The sequence below is a fragment of the Callionymus lyra genome, chromosome 5, assembly GCF_982586985.1.
Source record: "Callionymus lyra chromosome 5, fCalLyr1.hap1.1, whole genome shotgun sequence".
Lineage (NCBI taxonomy): Eukaryota > Metazoa > Chordata > Actinopteri > Syngnathiformes > Callionymidae > Callionymus > Callionymus lyra.
In genome coordinates this window covers 33,255,939-33,269,714 of record NC_141822.1, presented here as the reverse complement: position 1 = coordinate 33,269,714, position 13,776 = coordinate 33,255,939, and the positions used below count along the sequence as shown (strand labels likewise).

Below are 13,776 nucleotides of genomic sequence, written 5' to 3'. Positions count from 1 at the left end.
CTTTTATTTATTTATGCATTTATACATTTCGACTTTTATTTATTCATGTCTTCATACATTGTGTCATTTTGACAGTTCGTTATGCAAATGAAGTAGGCGGGTCGAACATCAGTCTAAAGCAGTGATTCACCGTTTACTTAATAATCCTGGGAAGATCCAACGTATACATGCTATTGCTGATGATCTGTGCACTGCGTTAACGTTTGTGTCCTGTTAACTACATTTTTCTTCTGATCAGATTATATGATTTATTAATTTCCTGGACAGCTGGGAGAACAAATCGCAATGTAATGTCTCTCTTCAAGTCTAACAAATCGCATACATACTCAGGTAGTACATTGGGCACCCCTGTACATTTTCATGATTGTCCTTTATAAATCATTGGTTGTTTGGATAAAAAAATCCAGTTAAATATATCTTATAGGAGTGAAATAAAGTTTATATGATTTACAGAAAGTGTGCAAGAATTATTTAGACATAATTAGGCTTGTGCATAAATTTAGGCATCACAATAGAAAAAATACTCAATACTTTGTGCATCCTCCTTCTTCAGAAATAACAGCCTCTAAACGCTTCCTAATAAAGTTGTATCTATCTATAGTTTCCAATTAGGGTCTGGATTCTGGTGGAAGGTATTTTGGACCATTCTTCTTTACAGATCCTCTCCAGTTCAGTCAGGTTTGATGGTTTCCGAGCATGGACCGCCCGCTTTAAATCACATTGCTGTAAATTATGTGAGAATATAAACAATGTCTAAACAAAAAGATAGAACAAAGAGAGTTAGCCTATTATTAAATGTTAAGTTACTCCTCATAACAATGTCTCTAATTGTTGCTAATGTCAAAATATATAAATATCTGTATCACAATCAGATTTGAAAAATAAAAATTGTGTAAAAATTAAAATCAGTTACAGGGGCTCAATCCTGAAGCTCTGGGTCCAGATGCGAGGACTTTGACTAAGAACCATATGAGGGGATGATGATAATTAATAAACCGCCAACCATAAAGTAGGAGTACCGTTTTAAGAAAGAGATCCACGGACTTCTTTCATGAGGCTGCTGGTTGTTAAATCAGTCCTTCAAGGCCACTCCATGGCCTTAATGTGCTTCTTTTTAGCCGCTCTTTTGTTGCCTTGGCTGTAGGTTTGGGTCATTGTCATGCTGGAAGGCCCAACAACGACTGGCTGAGAGAAGGAGGTTTTGACCCCAAATTCTGTCCACATGACCTTCTTCCATCATTATCTGAATAATTCAGATCTTCACTTGTGAACTTCAGATGAGCCTGTACATGAGCCTCCTTGAGCAGGGGAACCTTACTGTGGTTACTGTGGTCCCGGCTACATTTGAGACCATGAACAAGCTGCTCCTATGTCGTTCTAGGCTGATCCCTCCCCTTACTCATGATCATTGATACCCCAATAGGTGAGATCTTGCGTGGAGACCCAGAACGAGGGGGATTGACGGATCTTTCATTTTGAATTAATCGCACCAACATTTGTCTCCTTCTCACCCAGCTTCATATCAGTGGTCTTGTACCCCATTCCGGCCTTGTACAGGTCTAAACTCTTGTCCCTGATATCCTTGGACAGCTCTTTGGTTTTGCCTATGATGGAGACGTTAGTGTCTGATTGATTGATTCTGTAGACCGGCATCTTTTATACAGGTAACAAATTGAGATTAGGAGTACCTTGTGAAAGACTGAAAGGACTAATGTGTGGGAGTCATTGTGGAGTGTGGAGTGTGGAGTGTGGAGAATTCTGTGTGAGACAGAATTCTTTATAGGTTTGTAGGTAGGGGATCAAGTACTTGTTTCATTCAATGAAATACAAATTATTTTCATGTATATACACACAGATATATACTTCTTTGCTAGAAATCAAACTGAGTGAGAACACTTTGCAGCTTAATGTGGATAAAACTGAAACTCTCTATTGCTCCTGATGATAAGGTTCCAGGGTTGAGTCAGTACTTGGGTGACTTAGGTCAAACTGAGCCTGAGAAACCTTGGTGTTGTATTTGACAAATACATGTCTCTAGTTGCTCAAGTAGAAGAACTCACATTTCTCTGATCCTTAAAACTCTTCACTGGCTTCCAGTTTCTTTCAGGATCAACTTTAAAAATCTGGTTCTTACATTTAGAGCTATTCATGGTCAGGCTCCTCCTTACATCACTGATCTGATCCAGCCTTACACCCCAGCTCACAAATAACTTACTTACTTACTGTGTGACAAAGTAAAACCAAAATAAAAGTGAAAACATAACACTGTGGGCCTCTGAGTATATTCATATCAATCCTCTGTCTGTGTTACACACATTGCAGCAATATACTTGAACTTTACCTTATTGACCAAGACTAATATTATTTCTATACATTTGTTCTTTGAATGTCAAGCTTTTGTGTTCCTCCACCTTAATATTGATTCATTATCTATTAGGAGTCAGTCAGAAGAAAAGGGGTCTAAAGTCATAATTTATAACTTATTGAACTTTAGAATTCAGTGATCAGAGTGAAATGTTGGAGTGACAACTGAAATAAAATTGGGACTGAGGTGGTTAAAGGGCTTTAAAAGGCTTGGGAGAAGATTGATTGATTGACTTTGTTTATCCCTCTGAAGATCTCCTCTGGGAAATTGAGTTTCACAAAGAGTGACAACATAAGATCTATCTATTTATTGTTTGACACAATGTACCTTTTCACTAGGCATCTGCAATCACCAAATTAAAATACTTTAAAATGTCTCACAACAAAGTACAATTTAAAAATATTTATATTTTTTTATTTAAGTTTTCAATGTATGACAAGTTTGAATTATTATATTGTAAATGATGGCCTAATCGGGCAATTCAATTTCGAGGAGTATATTTTACTCTAATAATATTATTTAAAAATAATTAAATAAACAGCTAAGGTCTGATTTAAAGACAAAGCAATACTACATTTCCCAGCATGCATGGCTTGGTTGTGACGCCACTGTTTTGTATAAATACGTCCCCTCACTCCCTAACCGTCAGTGACGCAGCCATTCTTTGACGGCCGTTAATATTTAATTTTAAAACAGCGTGAGAAGATGTCAGAGGGAGATAACAAAAGTACAAATATGCTGGTGAGTGTTCTTCCTTTGCTACTTGACTACGCCTCGCCCGCTATGGACGCTGTTCCAGTCTGTACTGGTCCAGTCTGTACTGGTCTACCGCAGCGGCTAGCGCAGCATTTGGCGAGCTAAACGGTCCGTGTACGATGATTCTACAGACGCGTAGTTGTGGAATGCAAAAAAAGAGCAGAAATAACTGTCAGAATACTGTCCATTATTTTGTTTTTTCAACCTATGGTCCCATAACTGACAGCTAGCTTCCGCGCTAAATTAGCTCCTGAGCATTAGCTTGTTAGAGGCGTTAACGGTCTCGGCTTAAACTTGAATTTGATGTTGACGAGACCTGCCTTTTTAGTACAATCTGCTAGTATTAGAACTCTTGTTATATTAAACTGGTGTTTTTCCACATGATTATCTTAAGGCCAATCGAATGATCTAAATTTCAGTGTTTTAACGATGATATTTAAACTCGCGCATATATATATATATATATTTGTCGTAGTTTCATTCAGCATATTTTGAATTAACTGTGTTTTCATCCATTTTATAATAATACCAAGATAACACTATGTTCGATTAGTATGAAAACGTGATGTAGATGATCAACCGTGTCGATGTTCAAACCAGATACACGAGCTTCATGTCCTTGAGCAACCATTGCTCATTTAAAGGAACGAGGCCTGACTGTCTTGTTGGGTGTGGATCTGAAACATCCACATAACTCATCTTTGCCATGTGTGTTTCTGTATTATGCGTATGTAGGCCCAAGAGACGGCTCAGCTGGAGGAACACCTGCAGGGATGGGGAGAGGTCATCCTGGCAGGAGATCGTGTTGTTCGTTGGGAAAAGCCATGGTTTCCTGGAGCCCTAATCGGTGTAACCACAGTTCTGTTCATGTGAGTATGTGTGTGTGCGCCTTTGTACAAGTGTTTCATTTTGCTTCATCAGCTGATAGCTTTCTAAAGCACATCGTGGAATGTCATGTGAGAAAACGGGAAGATAGATGGATTAGGTTAGGTAGAACTTTATTGATCCCTCTGGAGGTCTTCTTCGGGAAATTGTAACAGGAGATATACAATATTTTGTTTGCTTAAGTAGGAGCTTCTGTGCATTAAACCAACAAACAAAAACACATAAAGATAAATCTCATATTAAACTGGATAATTCCCTTGTCCTATCTTTGATGAATTAAAGTTCATTTTGATGTAACCTTTATTGCAGGAGAATGACCTTTAGTACACTTTCCTGACCATAAAAAGAAAGTGTTCTATTTATATATGATGATTATTTGCGCTAAATTAAACGGCAAGTTTAACAAGAGTTGACCTGCAGCTATGTTCCATATCAACAGTAAACAAGGACTGCTATTATTAAATGGACAGAAGAGCCAAACAACTTGTTTTACTAATGCAAACTTGATTTGCAAAGGGGCAAGAGTGAAAGTACTTTTTTTTTCTTTTTTTTTTCCCTTAAGATTTTCATTGAGGGTTGCATTAAACCGAACATTTTCCAAGAACAGATTAAGTATTGATAAATTCTGTATGGTGTTTTATGAAAGTTGGACGTTTTATTTTCAACATCCAAAAAAGGGTGTGTGCGTGTGTAACTGTTCAACCATGACCTTTCCCAAAACTGCCTTCAAAAACATCTTTGTTGCATGTTTGACCCTGGCCTGATAGGCTAATATCTGATTCTCCTCATGCAGCATGATCTATTACCTGGACCCCTCTGTGCTCACCGGACTCTCCTGCACAGTCATGCTGCTCTGCTTGGCTGACTACCTTGTGCCCACTCTTGCGCCCAGAGTTTTTGGCTCCAACAAGTGGTGAGTTTGGCTGTGTCATTAAATCCATATTGACATATCCAGAACACCAGCAAGAAACTGAAAACAAAATATTAATTATTAAGTCATAAAGGGAAATGCATTGTCCATTTGTATAATCTTTAAAATGTCATTTGTAGCTGGCGATTACTGGGATATATTCATGTTGCTTGCTACGGCCTCTTTTGTTTAGTTACATGCTCCCATGTTGTTGCCCCTCTCCCTGTAATTTTAGCCTGGGGGAATTACTTCGAGCTCATACTTGCTAGACACTTTTCAGTTAGCAAGGTACACAAATCTTGAATATCCTGTATTGAAACTGCGAAAGCTTTTTTTTTCTCCACTGACACTACGTGAACGCCACTCTGCCTGTTAAATTTGGAAGACTGTTGCAGAACCCTTTTAACTCTTAAGAGAATGACTTGAAATTTATATTTGAATTCTGTGTTTATTTATTTAATGGTCCTTAATTTCAAACCAAATCCCCATTCAGTTTGGAATAGCATGTCAGGAGCATCAAAACTAAAACTCAGTAATGGCCTCTGGTTATTTCTGTTGAGCTGCCTAGACGATCTGAAATTTGCAGAAAGACTGGGGGAAAAGGATTTGATTGAGGTTTTGGATATATTGCTTAGCATATGTAATGATTGCCTCGTCTGTTAAGTCAAAGTCTTAAAAATGACTGATCATCTGAGTCTGTAAAGTGTCTCCCACTAAAGACACAGACTTTGTCGCTTCTTCGCCCACTGCCAAGGATGCTAGCCAAGAGATCACTTCAGTTTTTCATTGTTTGAGTTTAAAAATGGATTATTGGGGTGATTTTTTTCCAACCTCAATAACTTGTGGTTACGATTTCTCACGTGTTACTTAAGCCATTAATCATAAAATAAACAAAATTAAAAAAAGAAACATGTGCCCATGGTCAAATTAATTTAAGTGTTTTAAATGACTAAATTATCCCTGTAAACTAAGTATTTACAAAAGGCATGTATTAAGTAAAGACTGGGTGTTTCAGGTGAATCAGATGACTGTGACTACATGATTACCATTTCTGTGTGGCAGCATTGGGCAAGTCTTATCCTGTGAGGTTAAGCAGCAGAGATTATATGACAATTTCCACACCTTACTAAATTGAGTTCTATTCCCACTTATAAAAGGGATGTCCCATCTTCTGACCAAAACCTTTTTTCTTTTTTTCTTTTTTTCTTTTCCCCCAACGTGGAAATTGGCTTTCTGACATTCACTGTAGATGTTACGGCATGGTTTGATAAAACTCATGCATCCTTTACAGTTATAGCAATTTTCACTACTGACTTTCATTTTAAAAATGTCACTAGAACTCTAAAAACCAATTAAATTAATTCCGGGTCCATTAATCCCCTATGGTGCAGATGAATGTGGTACAAATCTTGGTACCACTCTGTGGTTTCATAGTTCTTTCAGGGGAAGAATGAGAAGTATGAGCACGTTCTACAATTATTGAAACATGCAGACTTTTGAAGCAAATCTATTTGAGATGCAAGTCAGGCTTTAACTCTGTCATGTTGTAGTCTTGCACACCACTTTATTTTTAGACTGCAGCAATGGATCTGATCCTTGGTCTTAATACAAGACTGCCAGGTTCATGATCCTGCTCACATTTACTGTTTTGGCCCCTCGACAAGATCCATTATATAAATGAATGTCTCAGCAGAACTCAAGACCGTATTGGCAGCTTGATGGCTTCCAGTTTCTGCATGGTCCTAGTGCGTCACCACTCGTCAATATTGTCTGCTACAATCAAAAATGCATGCATATTAAAAAAACGACTCAAGTTCACCATCTATATAATAAATCATTCCGATTTCTCTTGAAGGACATAAATGTAATCTAGGTCGATCAAGGATTTTGACCCAGCCCATAATGTTTTTAGGATCATGATTGGTTCACTTGATCAATGGCAGTCTATAATCCTATTCATTTGTTCTTTGCAGGACCACTGAGCAGCAGCAGCGTTTCCATGAGATCTGTGGCAACCTTGTTAAGTCGCAGCGCCGCGTTGTTGGCTGGGGGAAGAGACTGTGCAGCCTCAAAGAAGAGAAGCCAAAGATGGTAACTTGCATAGTATAGTCTTTTTACTGGCTGTGCAAGATGATGATAACTAATGTTTAATGCCTTGAATTTGTCTTATACTTTATTGTCAGATCTAGATTATCTTGAGTAATGCGTAAATGTGAACTTTGAGTTTCAAGTTCATGTCACTTGCATTAAAGGCTTCAAGATGAGATAATAGTTCTGGTGTTGATCAGGATCAGAATCAGAATTTCTGATTCTGATTAAAGGCTTCAAGATGAGATAATAGTTCTGGTGTTGATCAGACGTCCTTGTTGAAACTGAGAGGATTGGGACACCTAGTGGATAAAGTGAAACTTAAATTTTACTTTAATTCATTAAATAAAAAAAGAGAAATAACGGAGTGTAAAAGGCATTACCTCGCCATTGCAAAGATTTTAAAAGGTCATGTAAATAGTTTAATGATTTGTATGCTTGTAGCATGTTTTCTGGCTAAATAAGAATTTCTGTGACTGGTCTACCAGTATACTTGTATAAAAATATACTTTAACACACCAGCTTTATTTCTTTTGCCTAATCTGGATGTTCCCTGCCGTCTTTCAGTACTTTGCCTCGGTCATCAGCAGTCTGCTAGCAGTTGCCTGGATTGGACAGCAGGTTCACAACCTGTTTCTTACATACTTGATTGGTCAGTACATTTTCAGTCCTTTCAATTAAATGATTGCTTGATGGTTTTGTTAAAGCTTTGTTAAATGACACTGAGCCTCCTGTTTAATTGTCATCTTTCCCCTAGTGAGCTTTCTGCTGCTGATGCCAGGCTTGAACCAGCATGGGGTCATCACAAAGTACACCTCTATGGCCAAGAGAGAGATCAATAAATTGCTCAAACAGAAGGAAAAGAAGAATGAGTAGGTGGAGCGTGACTATGCGTTCGCATGGATTTGAAGGTCAATGGATGTTTATAAGGTCATCATAAATGATTTCTTTTTCTTCTTTTTTTTTGCTTAAAGGTGGTTTTGAATTCCACTAGACTTCGTTTAGTTGAAATGATCTTGTATTGCATAAGGCTGCCACAAACCCTGAAATATCACTGGTATGAAAACATTTAAGTTAATTGTCACACATTTTGAGGGTGGTATGGTGAAGGAGCAACACTGTCACTTATTAAGTCTTGTTTCTTTTTTTAATGTTTTATCTTGCCTCTGCTAAATCGATATGGACATTGAACTGGTGAATGAGCTAAAGTAGGGTTTTTTTTCAAGAGCCATCTATAAAATCCGACAATGCTGTGTCTGTCATGTTATTTATGTATTATTTGCCTGGTCTCGTCACTGTCAGTGTCATTTACAAATACCAAAATAAAGTTGACAAAACTGTTTCAAGTCTGTCTTATTTCTGACTAAGTTATTGACAGTTGTTACTGTACTGTGAATGTGTTTTTATTTATTTCTCATGCAAAAAAATAAATTAACTGTTCAATAAAAAAAATGCAGTTCCTGTTGTGCAAACGTCTGGCAACAACCAGACGGGTAAAGAGTGGAAAAATCAAGATGTATCTCAAGACAATTCTATGAAAGCGGACCAGACTCTGGACTTCTATTAAATCGCTCACTCCATGCTGGATCATCTTGATTCTGTGGACTTCAGGTAGTGAATGAAGCTTGTTTTGCTTATTTGATATTGTCCTTTTTTTTTTCTTTTTTTCCTGACGTTAACAGTCGTTGAGAAGTGCTAAACTGTTAACTGAAATTGCAAATTCGAGAAATATGAGAGGTATTTGGTAACGAGTAAAACGAGAATTTATGGACATGGTTGGAAAATAATTTGTGTTCCAGCAAATGTTTTGAGGAGTTACTTGCAGTGACGTTTTCTTTCTTTAAAACGTGCAGTAAGCAACGTGGTGCAGCTAGTGATCAGTAGGTGGCGATATACATCTAAATCCCGTCTGCAAAGCGCCATTAACACTAAAGAAGAAGAGAGTGCGCACTGTTTGAAATCCGGAAGTCTCGCCTTTTGCTGAAGTTGCGTGACAACTGTTCGTTCACCAAACTAAAAAATATAATAACTCCGAAATCTGGCAACGCCGACAAGTAAGAAACATAAAGCTAGTAAACCACTTCCTTTTGAAGCCTAATTTAAGCAGCTTAATCCTTTAAATTGACGAAAGTAGAATCGTACGTTATTGTGAATGTCCCTATATACGGTACATTACTCCAAAATTAATGTTAAACTCATTATTTCAAGTATGTATTGAACTGTGAATTATCTCTTTCAACAGCCGCGCTGAAACGATGGACCAGGTGAGAGAAGACTTACTTCTTGTATATGTTTGTGAGCATATGTCCTCCAGAGTGGGTGGACCAGCTTCTGCTCTCTCGTTACTGCTGCTCTAGCAACTGAAACACGATGCCTTTTACGTTTGACTGGGGCCTTTCAAGGAAAAATAGTTTTAGCTAGTACTGCTTTTGAGGTTAAACAACATGGCTGTTAATTTATCACAGTCTGATAGTAGGACTTACATATATTTGTGGACTTCCCGACAGTTTCAGGTAGATGGAAAGATTTGGACACATTTTGGGCCATCATTGCATTTTTAAGTTCCTTTCTTGATGCAGGTGGAGCAGCTACAGTGGGAGGACTTGAATAAAGTCCTGCAGCATCATGGATTCAAACCACTGAGTTTTGCAGATCCTGCTGAGAATAAGAAGATATCAGGTGAAGAATTTGGTCTGAAATGTGTATTTTTCTGCCCTAGGACAATAGCTGATTCCACACTTAAATACAGACTTTTCATTCATACAGAATTGTTTTTCTCATTTGTTTATAATTTTGAGTTACAGTGGTATGTTTACATTTTGCTTGGATCAGATGGGCATGCTTTACAAATTGATAATCTCATTGTTCAGATCTGGTTCTGCTGGACAAAAGGGCGGCTGGTGAGATCCGAACCACTCTGAGGATGATGCTCACTGACTCTGAGAGAAGACAGGCTATTATCAAGGAGCTGATTAAAAACAACAACCAACTAAAGTATGTAGAAAAAAAAGACTCTTGACTCTATACTTTTTTTCTGTGTAAGTACCGGTAGTTGTCTCATTAATTATTTATTTGGTTCTGCATTGTTTCATTTGATGATATCTAAAAGTGTGTATGAGACATAAGAGGAATGTTTCAATATTGAAAAGGTACTCCGGCTTTGTGGACATTCATACTGGTGTGGTTAATAATAGATTAATTTAGGATGACCACCTGTCTTCTGTTATATAATCCTACAGGCTTCAGGACTTCGGAGTGTATCTTGATGAACCAGAAAGTACCTGAGACTCGTTTAAATGTAACATTACTTGATATTTACTGTTACTAGTCCAGAGGTAATTAGAATATTATAAGAATGTTATGTCTTTAGATAGATATATACATTATTATTCCCACAGTGGTCCATGTAATTAAAGAGACAGAGGAGAATATACAATAAATAAGAACATTTAAAAAAGTGTAAATAATTAAAACACTCAATTCATAGTGTGACTTCTCCTACTATGTTGGGATTTCTGATGCATCAGATTTGATGAATATTATGTAGAATATGATAATGTTGATGGACAATATAGACATAACATTTGAATTTCTTAAGCAAGTAATCGAAATTTAAACATAATGTGGATTTATACTGTATGTACAAATAAGATAACTTTTTTTTAAATTATTTGTTTGAAGAGGATACAACATTTAGGTGTCAAATTCATAGATAGGGTAACCTTTATAGATACAAAAGTACAAATTTAAAATATTAAGTGTCACATGGGAAGCATTTAAGTACTACTAGACCTTGTTTGTGCATAAATGGCTTGTTTTGTGACCTTATTCATTGTTTTGTAGGGAGGATGTTCAGGAGTGTGTGAAACGTGAGGCGAAGTTACTTAAGAGGACAACAGAGCTGGAGGAGCTGTTCAGTGGTATGAGGGTCAGAGTCCAAGACTTGGAGGAGCGTTTCCTCGGCAAGGCCATGAAGCAACGTTGCCAGACACAGCAGCTGATGGAGGAGACGTTGGAGGAGAGGGTGTGTGGCAGGTTTATCAAAGCACATTTCTTTCTAACCTGTTGTGACATTTTCATTTGTATATCAATGAGGAGAGATGCTCATTAGAAAGCCAATTCAAGCATTTCAATAATGTTCCTTCTATCGTCAAGAAACATTGTCAGGCGATGGAACAGAAACTGTCTGAGCAAAAGGCGGAAATGGCTGAACTACAGAAGAAGCTTAATTTCGCAGTTAAGGAAGAAGAGCTTCGTTTGAGTCACCAGCGTAAGGTCTTCAGGCACATCTGCATGAACGTCGTCCATCAGGACTCTGTTGAAAACCAGCAGTGGGTCACGTACTTTATGGCAAATATAAATTCTCCAGGGAAAAAAGAACACTTGTTTTCTAATGCTCCTTCTTGCAGGTTGGTGGATGTGATTGACTTTTATGAGTCTAAACTGGCTCAGCTTCAAGGTGATGTTTGGTAAGTTCCACCTTTGAAACCAACAAACGGTGTGAACTGAATAGATACAATTTAACTTGAGTGCAAATAACGGCAGCTCAGCCAGAGGACCTGCAGGGACGAGGGATCAAACCAATGGCAAGTTGTACAGCAGTGTCACACCAGCCTTTAAAAGTGTTCTCAAGGTGAGCCACATTTTTCAATCATAAACTGACAAAATGAATGCATTGAGCTTGTCTTGTAGGCGTATCGGCAGCAGCAGAAAGATACAAACAAACAACTAGAGGAGCTTAAGAATGAATTGAAAACCAGGTGGGTGTTAAAGTACTTTTTTCTCAATTATGTGTTTAATGTTTACAACAGTGGGTTACGTAAAATAATGTCAAATGTCAAAATCCAGTGTCCCAAAATCACTTCACAAATCAGCTACTTTTAACAACACCTTGACACATGTGAACCTATTTATATACTGTACTCCAAGAGCAACTCAAGACGATAAATCATCTTGATAATACAGGTGTGACATTCAAATTCTGGACTTTTATTTATGCATCATTCCATTTTGATGACATTTAGTAATAAAATAAAACAGATTATGTTAGTAAATATCATTTAGAGGATCTTTATCATTTATCATTGTCGCAAATTCAGGAATTGTTAAAATGCTCCTCTGTGTTCAAATTTTGCAGGTTGAGAGAAAAGGACAAAACATCCGGCAGAGTAGAGGCTCATGAAGGACACAGAGAAGCAGCTATTTTCGCTGACTATCATCAGGTAGTATATATACATACAGTGTAACTGTCACTTCATGTCTGTTATATGGCTGCACCCTACTGATGTCTTCTTATGTGTTCCAGCTTTTATGTGAGTTCGGTGCGATCTTAACTGGCTCTACTGCTCCACTACGACTGAGTAGACACGGGTCTTCTTCCTCTGACTTATCAGAGCTTGTTCAATTCCAGGCTCTCCTACCAAAACTTGAATTGTGGGCACAACAAGTCTGTCTTCTTACGGTAAACATGCTACGATTTTGATAAAAAACAAGTGTTATTTTAGCAACAAATAAGGAAGTATTTAAGATCTTTAGATGGTTACTACATAAGAGGAACATTTTTGGAAGGGTTAGCTTAGTTGCAAATGTTAGACAATAGTTTTAAAAAGTGTGTCAAGTCTTGGAATAAAAGTGCTTGTTTTTCCTGAAAGGATCTTCAACAGAATTTACTGAAGCTAAGTGCCCAGTTGGTACCATGGCAGGCCACAGGCAAGCATTCTAGCGAGACTGTGAAGGTGGAGGACATGATGCTGCTGGTGAAGAGCATGCTTGATCACACAGCAACGAGTGACAATAAGGTGCCATTACTCATGTCCTCTGAGGTTCATAGGCAGATTGTTTGAATAGTTTATCATATTGTGTTTCAGGAGCTCATCAGTCCGACTCGACACACATTGCTCTCAATGGTGTCTCACTTTCAAAAGTTGTTTGATGTAGCCTCCATCAGTGGCGTTTTCCCGCGTATGAATGATGTCTACATGAAGCTGGGAGAGATGACCAATTCCATGAGGAACCTGAAAGACGTCCTGCAGCTCGGTACTGCTTCCAAAATGATGGAATTCAACTAAAGGATTGACTGAATGTGTGTTGGTGTGTCAGAGAGCAGTGACGCCCCTGCAGAGGTGCTAAACACCGTGGCCCGGCTGGTCGCCCTAACAGAATACACGACTGGACTTCAGGACATTCTTGGAAATGCTGATATTGATAGGTGATGTAACTTCCGACGACAATAATTTAATGATTTGAACTAGCCAAAAGAGAAAAGAGTCTAGTATTAACTGATAGTACTTGTCTTCCAGTGTCATACAGAAGGTGAAGCAGCATGAAGAGTTTTTTCCTGCTTTTCACTCTCTTGTCCTTGATGTTTTTCACATTCTGGGTAAGTAAGTGGCAGAGTTGCTGCTGCTTTCAGTGGTAGATACAAATATAATCAAGCAACTGTAATACTTATTCATTTGTTTGCCTCCACCATCAACAGTGCACAAAGCATTACCATCATAACCGGCAGATTTTTTCTTTGATACTGTTAGCTCAATATGATGCTTACATGCTGATGTCATTATGTGTTTTTAGGAGTCAATCGTCTGGGTGATATAGTTCCTGCTGTCCAGTCGTTGAAACAGAAAGCTACATAGCAACACCTTCTATTTCCTAAATGTGATGACTGCAGTGTGATGTGCTGATCTTTATATTTACACAAGTGAAACCTATTTATAGATTTGACATAATAAAATTATTGAAAAGATTTCGTTTCTGGTCATTTTTTATTTGT

The 13,776-nt window shown here is 37.8% G+C and overlaps 2 protein-coding genes and 1 long non-coding RNA gene across 6 annotated transcripts in view; 2 read left to right on the top strand and 1 right to left on the bottom strand.

Annotated features, from left to right (window-relative positions):
- The window catches only part of LOC148080382 (uncharacterized), a 45,697-nt gene that overhangs the window by 18,393 nt on the left and 13,528 nt on the right, over positions 1 to 13,776 (bottom strand). The window lies entirely within an intron of this gene.
- On the top strand, positions 2,980 to 8,346 carry arl6ip1 (ARL6 interacting reticulophagy regulator 1). The gene is made up of 6 exons (XM_087792070.1): positions 2,980 to 3,106; positions 3,857 to 3,990; positions 4,800 to 4,919; positions 6,890 to 7,007; positions 7,572 to 7,656; positions 7,762 to 8,346. Exons 1-6 carry the CDS (start codon positions 3,071 to 3,073, stop codon positions 7,878 to 7,880), a joined length of 612 nt encoding a protein of 203 aa, XP_087648196.1. The 5' UTR covers positions 2,980 to 3,070; the 3' UTR covers positions 7,881 to 8,346.
- Positions 8,970 to 13,730, top strand: cep70 (centrosomal protein 70). Of its 4 annotated transcripts, XM_087792068.1 has the most exons (16): positions 8,970 to 9,058; positions 9,247 to 9,268; positions 9,584 to 9,683; positions 9,875 to 9,998; positions 10,848 to 11,028; positions 11,160 to 11,335; positions 11,414 to 11,473; positions 11,550 to 11,637; positions 11,697 to 11,764; positions 12,142 to 12,226; positions 12,310 to 12,465; positions 12,656 to 12,802; positions 12,872 to 13,040; positions 13,104 to 13,212; positions 13,304 to 13,383; positions 13,578 to 13,727. In XM_087792068.1, the coding sequence occupies exons 2-16, from the start codon at positions 9,260 to 9,262 to the stop codon at positions 13,637 to 13,639; spliced, it is 1,614 nt and encodes a 537-aa protein (XP_087648194.1). In that variant the 5' UTR covers positions 8,970 to 9,058; positions 9,247 to 9,259; the 3' UTR covers positions 13,640 to 13,727. The 4 variants fall into 4 exon arrangements, with proteins under 4 accessions (XP_087648194.1, XP_087648193.1, XP_087648191.1 ...); XM_087792067.1 differs by having other exon boundaries at positions 8,970 to 9,171; positions 11,160 to 11,473; positions 13,578 to 13,730; XM_087792065.1 differs by having other exon boundaries at positions 11,160 to 11,473; positions 13,578 to 13,729.